Source organism: Pyrus communis, chromosome 12, assembly GCF_041283825.1.
Source record: "Pyrus communis isolate YQ-2024b chromosome 12, ASM4128382v1, whole genome shotgun sequence".
Taxonomy (NCBI): domain Eukaryota; kingdom Viridiplantae; phylum Streptophyta; class Magnoliopsida; order Rosales; family Rosaceae; genus Pyrus; species Pyrus communis.
The window spans coordinates 2656979-2673424 of NC_142576.1; the positions used below are offsets into that span (position 1 = coordinate 2656979).

Here is a 16446-nt window from a genome sequence, read left to right on the forward strand (position 1 = left end):
CTTTGTACTGTGTTTATAACATGGATGAGCTACAAGGTTGATACATCCTCAACTTATAATATATATATATATAATTAATATATAAACACGTATGCATGAGTGAAACTGTAACACCACATAACAATTTTTTTAAGGGTCGAAGAGAGGCCTTATGCACACACAAATTGATCCCCAATATAAAGTGAGGCTTGTTTATTGATTTGTCCTACGAAATTACCATTTAGTCTCACTTTGTTATCTGAATCTGTTAAAATTGTGTCATTTCACTACATTAATGTTCACGTTAGCTCATCTTTGCCAGCATGGTACAAAATGTCCAAACTGTATTTTCATTTAATTTTAATGAGGTACAATTGACAAAAATAGGGTAAGGTGACTCAATTTTGACAATTTCAGTGGAATAAGCGAGATAAATCATGTTTAAAGAGATAGAATGAGACTAAAAATCAATTCCAAAAGATAACTAAATAAACCTGTAAAGTAATAACTACTACATCACGGTCCTGTGAAAAAACAAAACGTCAAATGCAACCAGTCGTACATAAGAACTCGCCGTATTTTAAACTAAAAACTTAAAAATAACCATGTAGACATCGAAATATCAAGCCTCGACGGTCCTTGGATCAACAAATCTAGATCTTACGAAGATAGAATCAGAGGACCAAATTTGAGAGAGATCGTAACCCCAAAAATCATAAACACAAAAAATATTATTTTGTACACGTTATTCTGGTTTCTTGTTTCAAAGGAATCTTTCGTGTTCACAAACCAAACAATGTTACGCAGAAAATTTATAAACCAACCAGGGTAATGCAAAAAACCTAAAACACGTGACGTAAGATTGTTATTCCAAAATGAAATGGTTGGAGAATTTGACCATCTGGTTGGAAATGCTTTAACTAATACCAAAGTATTTTGTGGTAAAACTCCACATCGGACGGATTGGGCATGTGGTTAAGTTGGGGACGGAATGTGGTTAAGTTTGAGACAGTATCGATGTTGTTAGAGTGGGGCAGAAGTTTATGTGCAAGCCAATGAGTTTGTCACCCATAAAGAAATAAGTCTGAATTCTTAATATAGAAACGACCGGCGAGTTCCATTAAAAACAAGTGAGCCCAACGTGAGCCGAAACATGAGTCGACCTCTGAATTTCAATTATCGATATGTAAATCTCCAGGTGTGAACCATTAAATCCCAGCTCAAAGTAGCGTGTGAGCAGAAAACAAAGTTGTTGTGTCTACTGAATTGAACGAGGATGGAACCGAAGACCCGGTTGAGGTCTTTTCGTTGAGAGCTTGCTCTTGGAAAAGGATTGAAGCCCCTCCCACATTACCCATGGTGTCGAGGGGAGCTCTTCGGGTGCAGGGATGCAGACAATCTTGACGAGGATGTGGTTTTTAGCGGGCAATATACGCTCTTTGGGATTAACTCGAGTGTGAATGTGACTGAATATGTTGAGAGTCTGCGTCTGCTCTTGTCCAACATTTCAGATGAACCACCGCCTCAGGTTCCTGTGAAAGCCGCTCGCACTAAATTCACTCTATGGAAATCACTATTTCGTTCGGTCCTCAAGAAATTAAAGAGTACAAGGGTTGATAGACAGAACTGCGATCTTTCCACCTGTTTTCCTGTTTATTAACAACGACCTATATCTCACACTTTGGATGATCATGGAGAAAGGTTTTGTCTATGTTTCTCGTTTTCAGTTCGATTGAGCACAAACTGATCCTGCCTCTGTGGATGAAAGGCACGGCCACTTAACCGGATGTCTTTCTCGAATTCTTAACAATGAAGAAGTATCACATGAGAATTCATACGAGGAAGTGCATCCAGCATACCAACGGCTGGGAGTAGGGTACGTAGTGTAGGATCAATGACATGGCAGGTTGATAGTTTTGTAATTTAGTTTTACAGCTGTCTGTTGTGCAGTAAGGATTTAATTTATACGTCTACGATTTAGTACAATTTAATGTTGTTGATAATGTGCGGTTACTGCAGTATTTACCGAATTCTCTTTGTTATGCAACAAATGTACTTCGGTTAAATTGACCCAAAACAGTACGTTTTTATACGATTTATTTAAAGCTTTTGATAATGTGGGTTTTTGAAGACTAGGAGTTGGTTACCTAAGGAATCGATGAACAATGAGGACGGTATGAATCCATTTTGATTACAATGCAAAATTATTTAGCCTCTTCAGACATAGAAAGCGATAACTATCTTGTTTGGTACGTAGGATTAAGTTTGCGCTTCGGTGATTCTTAAGGGTTTGGGCATCTTCTGTTATGGTGCAGTAGCTATCGGAATTGTTGCAGTTGACACGAATGTCTAATCTGAGCGCCCGTTTGATAATTTATATCAACAAACCATTAGCTCTGGTTTTAGTTTGTGACTTGAAGGCCAGTGAAGGCAAGTTGACTGTAAGTGTTTCTCAGTTCTTCATGACAAATAGAAAAAAAATCGTGTCCGTGTATTAGATCACCAAATTTTCTTTAACTAATTGGTGCACCTGTTTAATTGTTGAAAACTTTGAAAAGAGTGACAAGAAGTCTTAGGGGGACCATGGACACTTGAGGCCTGTACATAAGTACATTGCTCCGCCCCTGCAATCAGAGCGAAATCTGTAAAATCTTGTTCAGCTTCTCGGGGTTGCAGAGTTCGAGAAAGGTATTGAGTCCGCATTGATTTCAAGCTTATGAGGTTCAAACAAGCCTGGAAATTTTATGGTACGGCGTGTATCTTTTCTTAATCTGGCTCGTATCACGTTAACCTGTTTCCAACTCAGTCTGTTTAAGATATGTAGGTGGTAAGGTGGCAGCAGGTAGAGGTCGGTACCTGACAGAGGATGGTGCATTCCTTCAAAAAGGTCCGACCAATTCGATATTCATTTTCTTAAGGAAATGCGAAATATAAGGTAATGCAGACGCCATTTCTTATGAGAAAAAAATCTGATGCAAAGGTGTGCTCAATTAGCACAATTTGACGAGGAAGTTTACAAGGTAATGTTGGTAGCTATTGCTGATTTTTCGCTATGCAGCCACTAGTTTGTGTTCATTTACTGGACGGGATTTGTTTTCGTGTCAGTTTTTTTGCGTTTTGTCTCCTAATGTCAGCAACTGACATAAGTTCAATAGGTATCGAACAGGTAAGCACTGAAGGAGACACAAGTATCTCGTTGCTACAGCTGAACAGCCTCTTTCTGCATATCACGAAGTGGATTGGATCCATCCGTCCCAGCTACCGATAAGGTTGTAAATTCCCGTTGGAAATTCTAGCTACAAAATAATGGTTTTCGATTTTTACTCATGAATTTATGGGATCATTTTTCTCAGATATGATGGAGACTCGTTCTGTTTCCTCAAGGAAGCTGGCGCACATGGGCGAGACACTTGGGTATTTTTCGTGTCCATCAGTTTGTGCAAGTTGAACAATTCTGTATCACCAGCCCGAATGACAACGACTCTTGGAACATGCACGAGGAAATGATCAAAAGCTCCGAGGACTTCTGTATTGGTATCGTAACCGTTGCATTTCTTGAAAGATCGTTGTGATCGGAAATATATGATTAGTGACCAAGTGACTTTTTCTAAGCTTGTTTAATCCGAATTTTGTGATGTTCAGCTAAGGATCCCCTACCAAGCCATGTCCATAGTTTCGGATGCTCTGAATGATGCCGCGGAGAAGAAGTTTGATCGAGAAGGATGGTTTCCGACATCTCAGACATACGGAGAGCTGGTGTCATGTTCAACCTGCAGAGACTACCTGAAGATCAGAAATTCGATACGGGCGCCAAAAAGGTACTAATTAAGTAATGTGACATGCACTTACATTTCTCTAATTTCGCAGGCAATCAAAGATTCAATCGGGTTAGAAAACAGTGATGAGAAAACTTTGTTGTGTTGCAGAACAACGAAGAAACAAAGCAACACGTTCACTTGTTGAACTCAACTCTTACAGCAGCTGAGAGAACTGTTTGCTGCATTCTCCAGAACTACCAGAGGGAAGATGGTGTGGGGATACCAGAAGTTTTTACAGCCGTACATGCATGGAAACACATTCCTCCCTTTCAAGAACAAACTTCCCATCAATCTCAAGCCAAAGGGAAGGGAATCGAGAAATCGAAAAGGGCCGAAAGTCGCCGGTTTGTGTAGAGTTTCCTTGGTGTTCTTGCATACAGAGTGATAATAATTTCTAGTGAAACTTTTAAGAAATTTCGAAATTCAAATTCCTCCATCTTTTATACCAGCGTTATTTTGCCTTAAACCAGTCTAAATTGCGAAGCAGGAGATTTGAATTGGCTTTTATCATGCATGACTTACTCCATAAACTCTAGACAAAAACCCATATATATTATAACTTCTAAATAAAACCCAAATTTTAAAGATGATGTCATGTTAGATAAAAGATGTCCATGAATTTGTGTTTATTTACAAAATCATGCCACCAAATCTCTTATATGTTTCTTTTTGCTAGACATTTAATTTGTTTAGTATATTTTTTATATTGTGTGAACTCCTCCAATCCAAAATCTAATTAGATCAAATATATACGGACATATATTCTACATTTTACAGTAGGTAAATTATTTTCATAAAATCAACTGAAAATTTAACTTTCCCCCTCCAAACTCATTTTTTCTAGCCTCTAGCCCATCATAAAATATTCATTCGAATAAAACCCAATGATTAGGATCCAATTAAGCAACTTACCAAATTAAGTTTGTATGTCCGTTTTTATATTTTTTTGGATCCCTAATATACCCCTTCTAAGCTAGTATGGAAAGTTCTTGTAATTTTGTTTTAATTGATCACGTGCATTGAATTTGGCAAGGCCTTGTAGCCATGAAATATGGGTCTAGATAGAGGAATTAATTTGGATTTTTTTTTTAATTTCTACAATAAATTTCAATTTGAATATACCTAATTTAGTGTTTATTTTCAACAATATCTATTGTTTAATTTTATGAAAATAATTTACCTACTATGAAAATTAATTTTATGAAAACAATATCAATTGTTTAATTTTATACCTACAGTATAATTACATGAAAATAGTTTACTTACTATGAAAATTAATTTTTTGAAAACAATATCTATTGTTTAATTTTATGAAATAATTTACCTACTGTATAAGTACATGAAAAAATTTACCTACTATGAAAATTAATTTTTTGAAAACAATATCTATTATTGTTTGATTTTATGAAAATAATTTACCTACTGTATTATTGTTTTAATTTGTGTTTATTTACAAAATCATGCCACCAAATCTCTTATACGTTTCTTTTTGCTAGAAATTTAATTTGTTTAGTATATTTTTTATATTGTGTGAACTCCACCAATCCAAAATCTAATTAGATCAAATATATACGGACATATATTATGCATTTATGTATACTAATACCATAAAAAGAAGTAGGTAAATTAATTTTGTTACAAATTTAAAAAGTAGGCACATTAATTTTCATGTAATTATACAGTAGGTAAATTATTTTCATAAAATCAAACAATAATAGATATTGTTTTCAAAAAATTAATTTTCATAGTAGGTAAATTTTTTCATGTACTTATACAGTAGGTAAATTATTTCATAAAATTAAACAATAGATATTGTTTTCAAAAAATTAATTTTCATAGTAAGTAAACTATTTTCATGTAATTATATTGTAGGTATAAAATTAAACAATTGATATTGTTTTCATAAAATTAATTTTCATAGTAGGTAAATTATTTTCATAAAATTAAACAATAGATATTGTTGAAAATAAACACTAAATTAGGTATATTCAAATTGAAATTTATTGTAGAAATTAAAAAAAAAATCCAAATTAATTCCTCTATCTAGACCCATATTTCATGGCTACAAGGTCTTGCCAAATTCAATGCACGTGATCAATTAAAACAAAATTACAAGAACTTTCCATACTAGCTTAGAAGGGGTATATTAGGGATCCAAAAAATATAAAAACGGACATACAAACTTAATTTGGTAAGTTGCTTAGTTGGATCCTAATCATTGGGTTTTATTCGAATAAATATTTTATGATGGGCTAGAGGCTAGAAAAAATGAGTTTGGAGGGGGAAAGTTAAATTTTCAGTAATTTCTAGTGAAACTTTTAAGAAATTTCGAAATTCAAATTCCTCCATCTTTTATACCAGCGTTATTTTGCCTTAAACCAGTCTAAATTGCGAAGCAGGAGATTTGAATTGGCTTTTATCATGCATGACTTGCTCCATAATGTGAAAATTATTTCGTGTTAACATCATACCATATACGTGATGTTGTGTTACTTTTGTATGAGAAAAATGAACACGAAACATACATTTAGAAAAGAGATAAAAGAAGTTGAGAGCTAAGTTTTAGCGGCCATGATTACATGAGCAACAATCAAATTCGCAATCACCGTAGTGATAGCTTCCATTTGAATTGAGCTATCTTTCTTCCAACCACAGTAAGATATTGAGGGAAACTAAAAAATTTGCGTTCATTTTACAAATGAAATGAACCACTTACATCTTCAAATGCATGTCGTTAAACTTGGCCACCATACCTCTTATACGGTTCAAGTCCAACTTATTATAGTCTCCATTTACGAGCTCATCAAGCGGTGGACCGAATTCTTGAAAGTAGGAGAAGGTGGGTTTGTACGAGCATTGAGGCTTGACCTACTTTACTTTTATCGTGACATCTTATTTTTCGGAACATTTCACAAATGACCCAGGCAACATGAGAATCTTCTACAAATTATTTTCAAAATATCTCTCTCAAAGTTGTTATGAACAATGGAGCCAACAAATGATGTCTTCATGATAAAATTCATTAGTGTTGTAAAGATAATGTTTTTCAACAACATATGTACAAGATAACCAAGAATATGTGATATATTACTTTTTATTTTATAGTTTTGAAAAAAAAAAAAACAATTTAAAATCCATTTTGGCCTTTTGAATTTTACTTGGTGTATGGAGGTGAGTGTAGAATGTATGGATAGATCTCGATTCCACAAGTCTGTTGGTGCAAATAACGTTCAATTCAGAATTAGAACGAAAAAGTTAGAAATTTTTAAATTCAAAGAGCATTGTGATCATTCTGACTAAAAGTTAGTATAAATATAAGTTTAATTGTGCTCCAAAAAAATTAAAAAAAAAATTCCGCACTAAAGTTAAAGGTTTATTTTCGAACCAGATCCCATGTATTAAAGAAAAACACTTTCAGCCGTTAGTGAATAAAATCTCCAAACAGACCCCAACAGGAAAAATGGAAAAAAAAAAGAGGTGAGGGCGCGAGGGAGGCCGATAAAAATCGGGTCGAAGATATGGCCATGGGAAAATCGGGGCGGAAATCCAAATCATCGACCCGAAATAGGGAAAATCAAATAAAATATAAGCAGGTTTTGGGGATCACTTCCACTCAGTAAGGATTAGCGTTTCTTGTGCGTTGTTCTTCAGCAAGCATCCAACTTTTTCCGATTCCAAACTTCAATCCGCAGTCGCACGCGCACTCTCGCAGTCGGAAGAAGAGAAAGATGCTGGACATCAATCTGTTCAGAGAGGAGAAGGGCCACAACCCCGAAATAATCCGGGAATCTCAACGGCGACGTTTCAAAGGCGTCGAGATCGTCGACGAGGTCATCCAGCTCGACAAAGAATGGCGCCAGCGTAATCCCCATCTCTTTCAATCCATTTCTCTACGTAAAAGCTTGAGTTTTTCATGAGCTTTGAGATTTATTTTGAATGAATTAATTAGGATTAAAGTATTGATTTTCGTGGTGAAATGATGAATTTTTAGGTCAATTCGAGCTTGAGAGCCTTCGGAAAGAGTTCAACAAGATCAACAAGCGAGTTGCTCAGCTGAGGATTGTGAGTATTTGTTGTTTTTTTTTTTTTTTTCCTATTTGAATGTTATCTTGATGAACGGTTGTTTTCCGAAAATACATCCTTAAGGTTATTAAATCCTGAATTTTTGGATTGTACATGTGTTTAGAAACTCAGAACAACTTGTGAAACTCATATTTGCGAAACAATTATCGAAAGATAATAATTATCTTGGCACCATAAGTTAGGTTAGAATTTGTTCTCAGATCACTGACTTTGAAAAATATGTTCAATTGGTTTTGTAATGGATGAGGAAGTTGGTTAACGAGGGTCGGTGTGGTTGCATGGAATTGCGGTGGTGATTTTGATGCTTACTTGAGTGTTTATATTATTGTGTCTACTACTGAACTTGTAAGCATATGGTTGTAAAGCAGGCCCCTTTGCATATACAGATATTAGAATATGTGTGGAAATTTGATTGAGAATGTTTTCCTGATCCTAGAAACCTAGGTCATTAAAACATTGAATAAGATTTTTTATTCCCTCTCTCTCTTAAAAATAAGAACAGATTCTTATAAGGCCATCAAGTGCATTTTGACTGAATTTGTTTTCTTTAAGTATGTATGTTTCTATTTTGAAATATTGGTTGTGTTATTTATGGACTGAATGTTAAAGAATTTCTGGATTAAAAGGCAGGAGAGGATGCAACTGAGGTGATTAAGGACACAGAGGAAAATAAAAGGTTGGCAGCAGAGAAAGAAGTTGAAGTGCGAGAAGCTTTAACACAGTTGAATTCAAAACTGGAAATCATTGGAAACCTTGTGCATGATTTGGTTCCCTTTAGCAATGATGAGGTAATGTTGGGTACATTGATTTTTCTTTTGCTATGGGTCTATGTAATTGTTATTTTTATATGTTGTGTTTTTATGTATTTTAGGAAAATAATGCTGTGATTAGATCGTGGGGTGACAAACGAGTGGAGCCAAAACTCAAAAATCATGTTGAACTTGTTGAGCTTCTTGGGATTGCAGACTTGAAGAAAGGTATTGAGTTCTCTCTGTTTCTGGGTCTATGGGTTTTGAAAGAATTGGAAAGTTATGGATGATTTTACATTTTTACTTAATATGACATGTATATTCTGTAGATTTGCCTAGTTCCAAACTAGCCTGTTTTTAACTCAATCTGCTTAAAATGTATAGGCGCTGAAGTGGCAGGAGGTAGAGGTTTTTACCTGAAGGGTGCTGGTGTACGCCTTAATCAAGCTCTGATAAACTTTGGTCTTGATTTTCTTGAGGAAAGGGGATATACAGAACTGCATACCCCATTTTTCATGAGAAAAGATATCATGGGAAAGTGTGCTCAATTAGCACAATTTGATGAGGAACTTTACAAGGTAACGTTTGGTAATATTTGCCAATAGTTTTTGTTTTATAGGACCATATAGAGTTGGCACCCAAGCTTTTTGTTGTATTTGTGAAATTTTAACTTACAAATATATGGGCTTTGTTTTGTGTTAACTTGTCAAGATACTAGAATTGGTTCGTGTTGTGGATGTTTTTCATTCTAAATTTTTAATGATCCATTGAAATCATATATTTGAGGTGATGGCAAATATATTTCATTCTACATTTGGTTTGCCTAACGTGAGGATGACTTTAATTTATTTTTGTGGAACAGGTTACCGGTGAAGGTGATGACAAATATCTGATTGCTACATCTGAACAGCCACTTTGTGCATATCATATAGACGATTGGATCCATCCATCCCAGTTACCCTTAAGGTAGTAACATTTTGTTGGAAAATTTATGTATAAAAGATGATATTTGTATTCCGTTCATTAATTTTTTGGTTTTTTTTTCTCAGATATGCGGGATATTCATCTTGTTTTCGTAAAGAAGCTGGTTCACACGGTCGAGATACCTTGGGAATTTTTAGGGTCCATCAGTTTGAGAAAGTTGAACAGTTCTGTATTACAACCCCAAATGGCAATGACTCTTGGGAAATGCACGAGGAAATGATAAAAAACTCTGAGGAATTTTATCAAGCGGTATAACCTTTTCCCCTTAGAACTTATTTCCTTTTCATACTTTTGCTTTTTTGATCAAGTTTGGGAATGATGATTTAGTGACCGGGTGACTTTGGAATGCCAAATGGCATCTGTAGCACATACCCCATGTTTAAGTTTACGTTTATTCTACTTTTGGGAGGAAAATATTTGAATTGCATGGTTGCCACTGTATTGGTTGAGAGATTGATGCAGATGCGCCTGCTTCTTGTACACCAAAGTTGGATGCCTTTTTATGGATCTGATTAATGTAGATGAACATCTTCTGTTTAGTAGTGTCATTTCTAGGTATGATGTTTTGAATTTTGTCACTTTCAGTTAGGGCTCCCCTATCGTATTGTGTCCATCGTTTCTGGTGCCTTGAATGATGCCGCAGCAAAGAAGTATGATCTGGAAGGATGGTTTCCTGCGTCTCAGACATATAGAGAGCTGGTTTCTTGTTCAAACTGTACGGACTACCAGTCAAGAAGGTTAGAAATTCGATATGGGCAGAAAAAGGTAGGTTAAATCTTACATTTATCACATATTTCTGATTACTGCAGACTGTACTTCTAATTAACGTAAAGATTGGTTATGTGTGCCTCGGAAGTTTAATTAGAAAGAAGAATACCACTTACTTTTACCGTAGGTCATATACCATTGAACTGTATGCTCTGATCAAATTTAGGAAATATTCTGTTCATATGGTGTTAATTGAACGTAGAATGTATTGTTGTTACCTATTGAAATATTATTTTCACTCGAGCCTTTGTGCTTTTACAGGGCAACGAGCAGACAAAGCAATATGTTCACTTATTGAACTCAACTCTTACAGCGACAGAGAGAACCATGTGCTGCATTCTCGAGAACTACCAGACCGAAGAGGGTGTAAATGTACCAAAAGTTCTTCAACCTTTCATGGGTGGAAAGGAGTTCCTACCGTTCAAGGAGAAACCGGTCCCTGAAGTCAAAGGGAAGAAATCGAAGGCCTAAAACTCATAATTTGTATAGTCTTTAATGAAGAATAGATTAACAAGAGTAGTTCTGGATATATCGCGTGCGTAAACTCTTCTACTGATTGTTCTGAGAAACTCTGAAACCCAAAGTCCATGTCTTGATGTAATGAATTAAATGTACTTAGAGCTTGTTTACCTTCTGATTTCTTATATGCTTAGTTCTATCTGATAAGGCGTATGCTTGACCCGCAAGAAACCTTAATTACATAATTATTTTACGAGTTAATTTACGGAGAGTTTTACTTCGAACATTGGGAGGGTAAATTGTTGATACATTCTGCAGTCACATTGTCCCCTTTCTGAAAGAAATCTATTTGTTCTTCTGCAGGGTTCGCCACCCCGTTCGTTTGATGGGTTGTCAAGAATTCGCGTCATCGTCGATCCTCAAAGTGTTTGAAAACCCGTTCTTCAACTTTGTCCGGGGATTTGGGTTAAAAAAACTGACCATGATGTTGAAATGACATGAAATCAACTTTCTTTTCCAGTCACTTTTTACCCTAAGCTTTGATTTGAGCTCACAAATTGGAAATTTTGCGTTGTATGGGATAAATCTTGGAAACTTAGTGAAGCTTCAATCTTTTTAGATGAAACGATGGCACTTTATTGAAACATTAAGTAGCGGTACATTCTGGAGCAACATAGAGAGATTAAGTTTTGTAAACTAAATAACTTAAAAGTTGATGATTGAATTATTACTTAAACGGTGATAAACGTATTCATTTCTCATTGATGACACATAATTTAATTTGTAATTTTAATTTATAAATTAAGTCTTGATAACATTATTCTACATTCTAATACAACATATTGAAGAAAATCCGGAGCTTCTTCGAACCAAAAGTACTCAGTGATCAGAATGTTGGATTCCCGTCGAACCTTGGCTACTGCACAAATCCTAGCATATAAGCCAGTTGCAGGCTTAAGTCACCACCAATGTAAAACTGACACATGGGTCAATCACCAATGTAAAACTGACACATGTACCAGTCAATCATCACAGCTCCTCCACGAATTGAAGGTGAGGCTGAATCCGGATCCTCTCCGGATCGTCTTTGTGTAGATCTTAGAAATTCGTGAATCGTGTTCGTTCATCGTACATTGCGCAGTCAGAAATTACTTTAAATTTTTTTTTATTTAAAATTGAACACAAACAATACTTGATTAAAATTAACCGTATAACGTACAATAAATGGACACGATTCACAGATCTAGGGAGGATCCTGTTGGGTTGAGGCCTACTCGGCTTTTTTCTTTTCAGTTTACTGGGGCTGACTCAGCCTTCATGAAAGAGGAAACTTGTCCTGTGTGAAACACATGTACTATCCAAAGGACTTGGTCCGTCGATTTGGGTTACGGAACATAATTATTAAAATGATACATTTTATTCGATATGTTGTCGATATCAAATACAGTTATATCGTTGATAATTAATTTTAGAGAACTTTAACGAAAAATTTTCGGTATTGTTTACTTTAAAGAAAAATCATATTTTTACACTAAAAAGTCAATCATAGTATTATTCACTTTACCCTTTATTTTGTTTTTATCTTTAAAACTCAAAATTTTCAAACTATTTTCATTAGTTTTCTTTTAATTTTAAACAGTTAAATAATTAAATTTTAATTTATGATTGTTTTAGTCAATTTTATTATCTTTTTCGAATAACTTTTCATATGCAACAAAATAATCCAGAGCCCACAAATTGAAATATTTTTGCATGATTAGGATTAAAATCGTGATAGTCGACACTCTAATTTTTACGTCGAATCTTGTAATTAGGATTAAAATTGTGGAAATTACTGTATTTGGAATCTTGCTTTGCTCTCGAAGTCAAAAGAGCGATGACTTTGAAGCATCAACTTTTAGATTTATCTTTCTCGTCCACAATGACAGGGAGATTCCCATGTCCCAGATCTTGTCTATTTGCTGTGTTTGTAGGGTTGCTTCTATATTTTTCTGCATTCAACATCAAATCCACCGATAGCTTTGTTAAGTGGAATTAAGGATGTATATTAAGATTTAACCACTTTCATCCCTCATGTTACACGTGATTACATGATTGAAAAAGTCACGTGATGAGTGAAATAAAAAAAATGAGTTTATATCCTAGCTACACGAGAAATTTTTTTAGGTACCGGGTACGCAAGATAGCTGGTGTTCCCCATGAATGGGCACATGACACCAAGATTTCTTCTTTTTATATGTCACATGTTAGCACTTGAGTTACCATCTTCCTATTTGGTCCCTAATACTTAACTTTTCAAAAAATAATTATTAAAAAAAAAAAAAAAAGAGAAAAAGTTAAGGGCATGTTTGGTATCATATTTGAAAATTTTAATTATTTCTCAAAGCATTTTTTGAAAACAATTTTCTTTAAGATTCAAAAATTTGATTGGTTTACAATTTCAAAATTTTTAAATTTTACGACTTAAACTAGACAAAGAAATCTAAAAGGATGGGGTCACAAGAGAGAGAGAGAAAGAGGAGAGAGGAGGAACGAAAGTAATAGATGATTGAAAGAAAGAGAAAGAAGAAAGGGGATCGAATGAGATAGAGAGGAAGATGAATGAGATAATGAATTGAGAGAATGAAGATAACGGATTAGAGGAGAGATGAAAAAGGTAAAAAAAAAAAAGGAAAACTAATAAAAAGAGCTTGAAAACTTTGAGTTTTAACGATAAGGACAAAATAAAGAGTAAAATGAATAGTAACATGATTGACTTTTTAGTGTAAAAATATGGTTTTTCGTTAATATGAACAGTACTGCGGGTTTTTATTTAAAACTCCAAAAAAAAAAAAGAGGAGAGAGATAGATTTGGAGTGAGAGGGGAAAAGTGAGAGAAAAGAAAGAAGTAAGTTTAAGTTTAAAAAAAATCTAAAAACTCACATTTTATGTTTTTAGAAAATAGACTATATTTTTGAGTTAGTCTTGAGTTCAGTTTTTAAAAATCGTCCTACCAAATAAGTTTTTAAGACCTAAAACTTGAAAATTGTTTTTGAGTTTAAAAAGTTAGATTCAAGTAGAGTACCAAACAGGCCAAATAAAACATAGAACTTTAGGCCGGAGAAGGATCTTAGAAATTGCCTTCCTCTTTACCTATCTCTTTTTCCCTTCCTCCACCCCACCCCACCCCACCCATCTCCCCTCACCTATCTCTCTTTTTTCCTTCCTCTTCCTATTTTTAATTCTACTCCTCCCTTACGCCGGAGAAGGATCTCAGAAATTGCACTCCTAGGCTTCGATCAAAGATCGGTGACTGCAGATCTGAAGGTTGGAGTTGTCGTCAATCATTCTTGGGTACCATGTAAAGCTAAGAATGGAAGAGGAGAAGGGAAAAAGTAGGAAGCAAGAGAATTTGATGGGGTTTCTCCAATGAAAATATCAGATTCGATGAATGTGGCACGGTGGTAGGGTCTGCTCTTGGCGGTGCAAAGTGGGTTGCGCTGTGAGAGGGTGGGTGATTATTTTTAATTTTTATTTCACTTAAGGGTAAATTAGGAATTCTGATTGACAAAAAAGTACACTAGTTGACATTTTCTTAATTAAAAAAACTAGGTAATTAGGTGTTTGGCTTTTATTGGTTAGGAACACCAACTCAATTGGTGTACCAGTACCAGAAAATTTACTCCAACTACACGTAAAAATTGTCACCGTGATTTGAAAAACTACAAAAGACGAGTGGTTGAAATTCGAACCTTGTACGCAATCATTGCAATGGCCGAAAACTGATCAAAGCTATATGCTCGAGATGGTACTTATACTTTTCTAATTTGCAGTAATAAAACTCACATTTACCAGAGGCCAAAAACATATAATTTCTTATAAACCTATAAATATAGGGTTCCAAAAATACATTGTATAAAAAAAAAAAAGTTCTAAAAGTACAAAAAAAATGTCTGCACTTTCTGGATTTTGTAACAGACATTAGTTATACATTAAAGTTCCAAAACAAAAAATAGAGCGACCCCAAGCCAACAAACTTCCTGCTTTGCGAAAGTTAGGGGAACGTTTATCATACGCAATCTTATTCTTATTTTGCAAGAAGGTTGTTTCCACGACTCGAACTCATGACCTCTCGGTTACAAAGAAGCAACCAATTCTTTCTATAATCCAACCTTCCATGCCATATAGGTAGGTTATGTACAGCTAGCTAGCTTCTAGTGCTAACTGCTAAGCGACATATTTGTGCTTTTTTTTTCAACCACCTACCTATTGTGCAATGGGTCAGGAGAAGAAGGCACTTGTCTGTTGATTGTGGCAAAAAAACCTTCATCATCTGCCGGGGAGTTGAAAACTTGAGGCTTCTCCAGATTTTCCACCTTCTCGTTTAAGCATCTAGCTCCGGAAACGCCGCTGCTGTCGTGTAAGCCGCAGATGCCCAAGAAGATCAAAAGAAGGCCAATGACTTGATTCCTTGTGATGAACATGGCTTCTGTAGATCCAAAAAATGATGTCTTTGTCTCCCTTCAGCTTCTCTTTAAGCGAACATGTGGAGAGTATAAAATCCAACTTTTGGGGTTCTTTTGGTTGAGAGAGAGAGGAGAGAGAGAGAAGGGGGAGAGAGGATAGAGAGGAGAGAGATGGGGCGTGTAGAGAAAGTTGGCAAGTTTTTAAAGGGAGGAGTTGTGAACGGGAATACATAACGAAAGATTATATTCACACACGTCAATTTACTTCTCTAATTCTTTTAATTTTTTTAATATTTTCTACACACCACTAACACTTGTAATAGACATTACTTATTCCCAAGTCATAAACTATGATAGGAGTGAGACTTTAATTAATGGCTTTGTGACGGTTGTTTGTTTGACTGGTTGTGTGTGACTTGTGTCCTACACCATCCCATGCCATGAACCCCATTGTTTTAATATTGCTTAACATTTCACAATTACCACACCTTAAAACAGAAGATATTTTATATACACGAGAAATATAAGGGGAAAGAAAATTCAAACACAAGCTGTCTGAGTGCATGTATAGTAAATACTTCAGTTATAACTTATAAGTTGAATAAACGATAGCTAGAAAACTGTAAAATTAAACGTTATTAACCACTTGAGTTACAAGGTTATGCAACTTAAATTAGATGTGATTCACTGTTAGTGTTTTGTGTTTAAGTTGTATCCACCGGCATAGCGAATGAAGGCTCGAGAGGATCACTTGACCTTTCTCACTTTCAAGTTTGTGTTATATGATTGTGTATTTGGTTTTTTATATCAAAATTATTAAGGTTTTGACCATTGAAAAGTATGATATTTTAATTCTTGGACCCATATCCTCTGAGCTATAACTCATCAGTGAAATTTACAAATTTGCATTTTTCTTTCTTTATGTTGTGTCAACGATCACGGATTAGCTAATCACCTAAGCTAAATATACAATTTATGTCTAATTATGTCATACTAGGAATGTAGAAGTTAATGTACATAATACATTTAAAATCATCGTCAATGAGTTTTCAAACTATGACTTTGTGTTATTATATAAGCTTTCGTAATTTTTTTTCTTTTTCACTTTAAGCTTATAGACATTTAAGATTAACCCCCTATGGTAAAATTTCGCCGCTAGTC

The 16446-nt window shown here is 34.9% G+C and overlaps 1 protein-coding gene and 1 pseudogene across 3 annotated transcripts; both read left to right on the forward strand.

Moving 5' to 3' along the window:
- The first annotated feature begins 2917 nt into the window (after positions 1-2917).
- On the forward strand, positions 2918-4242 carry LOC137745472 (serine--tRNA ligase-like; annotated as a pseudogene). Its single transcript, XR_015954360.1, has 4 exons — positions 2918-2999; positions 3146-3248; positions 3333-3797; positions 3906-4242. The product of XR_015954360.1 is annotated as a serine--tRNA ligase-like (transcript).
- Positions 4243-7227: 2985 nt separating this feature from the next.
- Positions 7228-11465, forward strand: LOC137744893 (serine--tRNA ligase). Of its 2 annotated transcripts, XM_088681264.1 has the most exons (10): positions 7228-7658; positions 7789-7859; positions 8507-8668; positions 8752-8857; positions 9014-9207; positions 9492-9595; positions 9679-9862; positions 10199-10378; positions 10643-10837; positions 11208-11465. In XM_088681264.1, exons 1-10 carry the CDS (start codon positions 7526-7528, stop codon positions 11334-11336), a joined length of 1458 nt encoding a protein of 485 aa, XP_088537390.1. In that variant the 5' UTR covers positions 7228-7525; the 3' UTR covers positions 11337-11465. The 2 variants fall into 2 exon arrangements, with proteins under 2 accessions (XP_088537390.1, XP_068340807.2); XM_068484706.2 differs by lacking the exon at positions 11208-11465 and having other exon boundaries at positions 10643-11010.
- Positions 11466-16446: the final 4981 nt, after the last annotated feature.

Excerpts from the sequence above, each read along its gene's own strand:
- LOC137744893 (XM_088681264.1), top strand. The coding sequence starts at position 7,526 with ATGCTGGACATCAATCTGTTCAGAGAGGAGAAGGGCCACAACCCCGAA. Across the intron at positions 9,208-9,491 it reads TTGATGAGGAACTTTACAAG|GTTACCGGTGAAGGTGATGA; the intron begins GTAACGTTTGGT and ends TTTGTGGAACAG. Across the intron at positions 10,379-10,642 it reads TTCGATATGGGCAGAAAAAG|GGCAACGAGCAGACAAAGCA; the intron begins GTAGGTTAAATC and ends GTGCTTTTACAG.